The following is an 8,611-nucleotide window of genomic DNA, read 5'->3' on the forward strand; positions in this document are numbered from 1 at the left end:
AATGCCAACGACTATATTTAAACGATTAAATGCCAACGGCCATATTCCAACGGCCATATTCCAACGGCTATATTCCAACAGCTATATTTTAGTACATATATATAGATGATATTTCAGTTAAAAGTCCCCAACATACTATCCCAATATACTTAAATTCATTCCACAATGTCAAACAATCTACGGATTATTCATGAGTTGATGAATGCAGAAGAAGAAGAAGCTGAAGCTATACTAGCAATGACTGATATTGCTTATCAATATCATCAACACCATAGAGCAAATATGGTATCACGTCATGGCGGATCAATAATAAATCACAGCATGTTCAATCGGAATAGAGAAGAAGGTCATGCTAGACTTTATCATGATTATTTTTCAGATACTCCAACATACCCGGATGAATCTTTTCGTAGAAGATTTCGGATGCGCCGATCATTATTTTTACGAATTCAAGAAGCGATTACAGTCCATGATAATTATTTTACTCATGAAATGATGCTGTGGGAGTTCGTGGATTATCTTATTTACAAAAGATGACAGCTGCACTAAGGATGCTTGCATATGGAACACCCGCTGATGCTATTGATGATTATGTAAGAATTGGCAAAAACACGACAATTGAGAGTCTGAAAAAATTTGTTAAAGCAATTGTCAAATATTTGGTGAAGAATATTTGAGACGACCAACGAATGAAGATGTGGCTAAATTGTTGGCGGAAAACAAACGTCGCGGCTTTCCTGGAATGTTAGGCAGTATTGATTGTATGCACTAGAAGTGGAAGAATTGCCCATCTGCATGGCAAGGTATGTTTACTGGTCATATTCGTGAACCCACTATTATCTTGGAAGCAATAGCTTCAAAAGACCTTTGGATTTGGCATGCCTTTTTTGGATTACCTGGATCGTTAAATGACATTAATGTGTTAGACCGATCCAATCTATTTCAGGAATTAGCAGAAGGTCGTGGACCAGAAGTGAGATACACTATCAACGGCCACAAATATAATATGTGATATTATCTTGCTGATGGTATATATCCTTCTTGGCCACAATGAAATATATTATGACGGCTTGTATAATTTTGCACAATATGATTGTTGAGGACGAACGGCGAATTGCATCTTTCAAATGAAAACTATGATTTAGATGAATCTGTACCTCTCGCTTCTACTAGTCGTACTCGTACGAGGGATTTCAAAGAATTTTTACAGGTGCATCAACAAATTCGGGACAGACAGACTCATATGCAATTACAAAATGATCTTGTGGAACACCTTGGGAGATTCATGGCATGGAAATGGAGTAGCTACATTTCTTTCTTTTCTTTTCTATTTTAGTTTGTCTTTTTCTTTTCTATTTTAGTTTGTCTTTTTCTTTTCTATTTTAGTTTGTCTTTTTCTTTCATGTATTTGTTGTGATTGACAATTAATAAAAAATTTGATTCAATACATAGTGTTCATGATATTATATAATAATATTACACAATATTAAATCCAGAAATGAATCCAACAGACTTAACATAATATTACAAAGTAAGTAGTGTTCATGAAATTCTCTTATTTAAAATGTCAGCTTTGAGAGATTTGTAGTACTCAACAAGTGGTGCCTCCATTGTACTAGTATCGATTCCCAAGACGGACATTTCATACATCCGTCTATCTCGTTCCTCCCTTGCTCTATCTCGTTCCTCTCTTGCTTTCTCTCGTTCCTCTGCTGCCTTAAACCTTTCTTTCTCAAGTTCAATCATCTGCTGAATTTTTTCATGTCTCACCTTAGACAACTTACTCATTGTATCTTTCACTTGATTTAAAGCTGTAATGAATTCAACATCTTTTGCATCGTGTTCGATTTTTTTTTAAACGTTTTGCAGCTTTTTTACCCATTGGTCGTTCCATTTGTTCTTCAATTCCTGACTTTGAGCACTTGCAGAAGATGCAGGGCTTTCAAAAGGAGATTTTCTGGTTTTCTTTTTCAAAGTTGAACTGAATTTTGGGCAGTTTCGCATTCTGTCCAGCAGTGTATTAACTGGAAGGTCTTCTTTTGGAGGGTTGAATACATTGTCATTGCGTCTCGTACCTATGAATGGTGCAGAACAAAGAAAAGAAGCTTAGCTATTAGGAAGCACAATACCAGACCAATATTCATAATGAATCAAACAGGCACAAAATCCTACTGCTACTACTATGTAATTCCAGTTACAAAACTTTAACAAAACAAACACAAAACAACGATAACACAAGGTTGGTTGTACACTGCAATTAAAAAAATATGAGAATTTATAATGTACCTTGTCTTGTTCGCTAAGTCCGCTTTGATTAATTCTTGAACTTTATTGTAATACCCGATAAATTTGGACAACGAACAATTTATAATGGACCACCGATGAGACAACGAATTAGCTGTCCGATCACTAGAAAATGTTTTGTTCTGATCGTAAAAGGCTGTAATTCTTTCCCAATATGTTTGATGTGTTTGATTACTTCCTTGTATTGGATCCATGCTTATGTTTCGCCAAGCAGAAACAAGTAAATATCCTCCTCGGTAGAAAAATTAATAGCTCTACCCTTTTTTTGTGAGTACATTCTTGTGTACCAATGTAAGTATTTGGGAGGGGATTTGGGTTGAATCAATATCCTCAACTTCGTAAACGTTTCCATTCAACAAAGATGTAAAGTATGACATCGTTCACCTATATGTAAAATCAAATTAATTGGATTTATGCTTGTAAAAATGGAAAGAACTTAGATGCACTCATTATAGTATATATAATGCATCTGGTAAGTTCCTAATTCATGTAATCAAATCATTAACTAAGAAGATCAAGTATATTAAATAAATTGAACAGAACAGAGATGAGATAAACATGTAAATGGGGCTTCTCTGCATACTTAATCAAGATTAATTACTGTACAATTTCATACATAGATATAAGAGTATGTTTTAATTTTTGTTAAAAAAATGACAGGCATAAATTAGGGTCATACCTTATTAAGCAGACAAGTCTTGAATAGTCTTGAATTGATGCAGAGGACTGATGAAGAAGAAGACTAGATGTGATTTTAGGCGGGAGAGGTAATAGAGCGGGAGATGGAAGCGGGAGCTGAGCTGGAGAATATAGGGGTGTGAATTTTGGTTCCCAAAACAAGGGGATGAGTTTTCTCTCTACTAAAATTTTTTGGGGATGAGGAGTTGCGTTGGAGGCCCAATTTTTGCTCTCAACCCCTATAGTCATCCACCTGTACTGAATATAGGTAAGGAATATAGCCCATTGGAGTTGCTCTAAGAATTTAGAGACATGTGCTACTCTTTTTACGTTTTCAAGAAATGTGATAGTTTTTTGGTTATGAAAACATGTGGGTAATATTTTGGTTACGAAAATCCTGTGATATATTTTTGATAGCTTTATTTAAGATCTTGTCATCATCTTTCTCTACGTTTGTATATTAGCTAATTACTTGGAATTTGACATATAACAAATGTTTCTTCGCTATTAAAACTTGAAGAATATAATATATATAAAACAACTTACATCCACCAAAATACAATACATAAACCGGTTGAATAGATAAATTCCGGAATCAACACATTCACCCTAAATATCTTAAATATAGTTATCGGAGTCGTACTCCTCAATAATATTATCAAGCGTAACTGAAGTACAACATTATCAAGCATAATTGAAGTAAACTAAGTACTCATCATCATGGAGAAGATAATAACATTACGATCACCATAAATACAGGCTTTCTCTTCAAATTATTAATCTCCGCTTCATTCATACTCCCTCCCTCCTAGCCATTTGTATACAAATGGTTTGGGCACGGAGAACAAGAAATATAATAAAATAATATTACTTTTGTTAAGATAGTGGGACGAGAGACAAATAAAAAGTGTAATTTAGTGAAAAAAAGTATAAAGTTGGTTAAAGTGGTGGGACCATTTAATATTTAATAAATAAAGTAAATGTAGTGGGAGAAAGTAGTGAGTGTAGTTGATTTTTATATTACAAATTTTTTATCATTTTTGATAAGTTTGAAATATATAGATATGAATGAGACATAAAAAAAAGAAATGGTATAAAAATGAATGAGATAAAGGGAGTATCAATCAACCTATCCATCCCACTCATGTACTTTTGAATATTTGAACACTTCGTTTATGCAACTTCTCAATAGCCTCCAAAGAACGAGATCCAAGTGGTGGATCCACTCAAAGTAGCCACAAGAATTGTACCCACATTTTCTAAACTTAGGTTTGTAATAAATTGTATATATACTATATTGTTGCAGCATGAATAGTATCATTTTACCCTAGCCAAACAGACGGCGTCTTAGATACTTAACAAAAATGTACATTACGTAACGAAAAGTAAAGTGCCTTATGGCCCACGGTAGTTTGAATTAGAGTATCCCAAGTGGCCCGACACATAAACTACATATACACGTAGTGCAGTTTACTAAACATTATAAAATCGACCCCAAAATTAACTCTTAACTATAAAATTTGGGTTGGAAAAGGGCCAAAAGGTCGATAAATATGCATCAAAACAAAGTGTCTAACCACTTCAATGTAATTTGGGATGCAGAGGAAGGCGAAGAATGGAGAGAGTGGCGCCGAGCATGGAGAGGGTGATGGTGACATTGTGCATGGAGATGGAGGTAGACATGACGACGACCAACCACCCAATGATGAAGTCATGAAGACATCTTCCTGAGGGGTGAGCTTGATGATGATGACATAACAGGCTTGTAGTTTTTATTTATGATCGAGCCGTCCATTTACATAGTTTTAACCTTAGTATTATGTTTCGAACAATTTAGTTTGTGAATGATGTTTGAACATGATTTGTAATTATAAATGCTTTTGTGAATGGTTAGGTGAATGTAAATGGTTTTATGTTTTGAGCAGTTTTTTTTGCATTATTTTGGATTGATTTGGCAAAAACATGGGGATGTATAAATCAGCTGTTTTTTTTTGAAATTGTAGACATCAAGCTGACCGTGAAAACCGATTGTACACAACCGAACCCGACCAAAAGGTTGTCGAGTTGCCGTGGTCAGTTTTGTAAGCTACTGTATAATTTTAGAATTTTTATCCATTTATCAAACACGACAAAATTTAAATCGACTTCCAGACTTAAACTGACTGACATGTGGTCGGTTTAATTGGTCGTTTATATCGGTTGGTTTAAAAAGGTCGGCTAAACAGAAAAAGGCGAAAACCTACTGATGACACATGACAAAGTTTAGTCGGTTATGTGGGTCAGTGATAAGAAGGGTCGGTGATAAGAAAGTCGGTTAGTAGCGGTCGATTTGTAGAGGAAAAAATGAACCACCTAGTGCTGACATGTGGCACGAATTGGTTAGTTATGTGGGTCGGTTACGAGCAGTCGGTTCGTAACGGTCGGTTTAAACATAAAAGGTAGGATCATCTACCGCTGACACGTTAGGCATTGGTCGGTTATATGACAGCCGTTTAAATACGGTCGGTTATATAAAAAAGTTCGATGACCTAGTACTGACACGTGGCGTGGGACCGCGCACATGTCACCTAAGTGGATGTGCCACATCACGGTGTGCGGGCCTGACACGTCAGCCGGGACCTAGACACGTATCAGGACATGTCACTTTGACTGACAAATAAGGTCAGCGTCATTTTGATCAAACCAGGTCATATTTCTCCAAAACCCACGACGGTAAACTTGACCACGTTTACGGTCGGCTTTAGTGATAGACAACCGTAATTGAAGGGAACCGACCGTTTTAGCGATCGGTTTAAGCTCTGTTTCTCGTAGTGAATGAAATATAGGACTATTGAATCTTAATTATTATCCCATATACAATAGTCATTTCCGGATGTAGCTACTTTATAATTTGGTGGAACAAGGTCTCCGACATCGTACCTTGATCCAATCTTGACATATATTTTATCATCAACTTTCGCTACATAGAGATCATCGTCAGAAGCCATGATCTGTACACTGCTTGTTGCGCTGATTGCATTCCTTATTCTAATTGCTGTTATTTTAGAGATTGCATCCTTAAGCCCCAATCGAAAAAGTGGTCATAAACTGCAAACAGTGTCGAGCAAAATTTGTCAATCTTTATGCCAAAGCGACTCAAAGATATATAAAATGATTACGATTATAGAGTACAACTTACAATTGTCGGAATCCCAGGATGATTAGTATGTAGGCATATCCTTGCATCACTTTGTCGGATGGGAATGGCCACATCTTCTGAGAGAAAGTATCATGATTGTCAATGAAGGTCACAGCATTTCCCGGTGAAATTCCAATCAAACCTGGAGGATTTCCATTTGAGTCCTTCATTCTCCACAACTCACCCTCCACAGCAGCTTGAAGAATTCCTTTAGTTGTAAAATCAAACGCTGTGACACCACCACCACCAGTTTGAACCCATTGAGCCAGTGCATTGCGGTGATTGTCTTGGTTATAGTCCGGTTTTCCATCTTGTCCATAAGAAAGACTATCCCAGTACTCGCCAACTGCAAATTGTGGGAATGTATTTTGCATATAGACCTTGGTAATGCTCGGAGAATATCCCGGACAAAATCAAATCTCCAGCCATCAAATCCAATTTCAGATTTGAGCCAGTTCATCCAATCTGATAGCTCTCTTTGTACCCTCAGATTGAGATGGTCTATATCGGGAGCTCCTGGAAAGTCCAGGCCAGTATCTAGGTTCCCCTTTCCATTAGAATATGCTGTATCGTCTCTGCAAATATAAGAAGGGCCCAGTCAAGGCGATCATCAGCAGTTCCTCCCTCAAAAATGCACCATATATCGGCTATCTTGTTTCTCCGCGCATCTGTGATTTATTACTATGTCCGCAATGCATTTAATTCCCTTGTCATTAAAAGCTTTGATTAGTGCCTTCAGTTCATTTTCACTTCCATATGCAGACACGTTGAGATCATAAAGCCTTCCTGGTAGATATCCTGAACAAGCGATAAAAATGAAGCAATGAGACTTCAGATGGCCGAGAAGTAACAAAATTTATACTACATTCGTCGCATGAAGGCAGCAGTCATATGTGATTTCAAAGCCACTTATTCGTTCCGGGGTTCATTTCACTGCATTAGCTATCCAAAAATTGATCCCAAAGTCCAAATATGAAATTATAAATTCAGATATGTTTAATGAGTAATGAGTTCATATCAGCTAAGAGAAATGAATTGGAAAATAACAGTAAAGTCACCATAGACATACAGAGTACAATAGCAATTACTGTAAATTAAGTCACAAAAAACTGGAAGTGTTTTACATAACTCGAAGGTCCAAGCCTTAATTATTTGTTTAGATATCAATTGTTCTTTAATGTCTAAACAGGACAAAAAGAATAACAGGGGCATAATTTGGAACAGACTTCAGAGCGATGACACAAAAGCTGAATAGGAAAACAAAAATTAAACAATCACAGCATATAATTAGATGAATAAAAAGGAGAGGAATTCCCATTAGTCTAGTGAATCTCTTATTTTTGTCTTTAAATTAAGAATGGCCACCTTGGGGTCATGTGTAGGACTTGATAAATAAGTATTTAAATTTCCGAAATGAACACAGAGGGAGGAAAGAAATGGACCTTGGGGGTGCGACAGACTGAGAAGGTGGGGGGAGCCAAACATGAGTAACACCGGCAGAAGCGAGATCAGCCACAGAGTTGATTAGTGAATTGTACCACCCTCCTTGCTGTTGCATGAGTCCCAGTTGAATCCCTTAATAAATCAAGAAAATTGTTAAAATAATGCACATCAGAGATATAATAAACGTGGGGAGTTGGTGTGAAATCTATGTACCTGAAACAACAACGTAGGAGTGTGCTGCAAACGTGGGGAGGATCAACAAAAAAAGACATGGTAAAAAGAGGGGAAAGTGAGACAACAAGATGGCATGATTAGTGCTGCTTTGTTTCAGAGAAGAAGTCGCAGTAAATTCATTAAAACTAGTATTAGTTACCCCGGACTTGTTAAATGTGTATGGGCGGTCTATGTTAAGATAAGATTGTAGACTTTTGTATGGAAGTTATTCTTGTCTCTGGTTACAAGTTTTATAGCAGTAACTAGTTTATGTGATAATTATGCTTTTATTACACGCGTTATTTTTGTTTTTTTGTGGAAATGTGGGACAAATAATTGTGTACGGGGAACAGACGGCAAACAACGTGATGATCACTGTGACTATATTTCTCTCTTTATGCCACGCACACCAAGAGTTTCCGGACCTCCCGCAACAAGGATACAAGAATTTAATCATGATACAATTCTTGTTGGAATTCTTTTTTAATTTAAGTTTCTTGAAACATTGTGTTTTTATTGAGTTCAATTACTTGTTAAATTTGAAGGGTGATGGCGCACACAATCGGTAGAATCCTACACGTTACGGTACCAAAATTTTCTGGACCTACACGATTTCAACCTTGTACAAACATGTTGCTTTCCTCAGAAAAGGGGGAAAAGACTGCGGTCTGAATGGATTTCCGCTTTGGCAGTTTGTTGTATTGGGGATTCTTGAGTGCATTCAAAAGTCTCTCACTCTGTTGTACGCTTATTTATAATCCGATTTTACTGTTCGGCTTAGACATACCGATCCAT

At 36.6% G+C, this 8,611-nt stretch overlaps 1 protein-coding gene and 1 pseudogene across 1 annotated transcript; one reads left to right on the plus strand and one right to left on the minus strand.

The window, feature by feature from the left end:
- The first annotated feature begins 533 nt into the window (after positions 1-533).
- On the plus strand, positions 534-1,012 carry LOC141704860 (uncharacterized). The gene is made up of 2 exons (XM_074508022.1): positions 534-662; positions 773-1,012. The coding sequence occupies exons 1-2, from the start codon at positions 534-536 to the stop codon at positions 1,010-1,012; spliced, it is 369 nt and encodes a 122-aa protein (XP_074364123.1).
- A 5,144-nt stretch (positions 1,013-6,156) lies between these two features.
- Positions 6,157-7,718, minus strand: LOC141704861 (alpha-amylase-like; annotated as a pseudogene).
- Positions 7,719-8,611: the final 893 nt, after the last annotated feature.

This window comes from Apium graveolens, unplaced genomic scaffold (assembly GCF_009905375.1).
Source record: "Apium graveolens cultivar Ventura unplaced genomic scaffold, ASM990537v1 ctg8326, whole genome shotgun sequence".
NCBI classification, from domain to species: domain Eukaryota; kingdom Viridiplantae; phylum Streptophyta; class Magnoliopsida; order Apiales; family Apiaceae; genus Apium; species Apium graveolens.

Coding starts and splice junctions, on each gene's coding strand:
- LOC141704860 (XM_074508022.1), top strand. CDS start 534: ATGACAGCTGCACTAAGGATGCTTGCATATGGAACACCCGCTGATGCT. Junction 663..772: donor AAGCAATTGTCAAATATTTG/GTGAAGAATATT, acceptor TGTATGCACTAG/AAGTGGAAGAATTGCCCATC.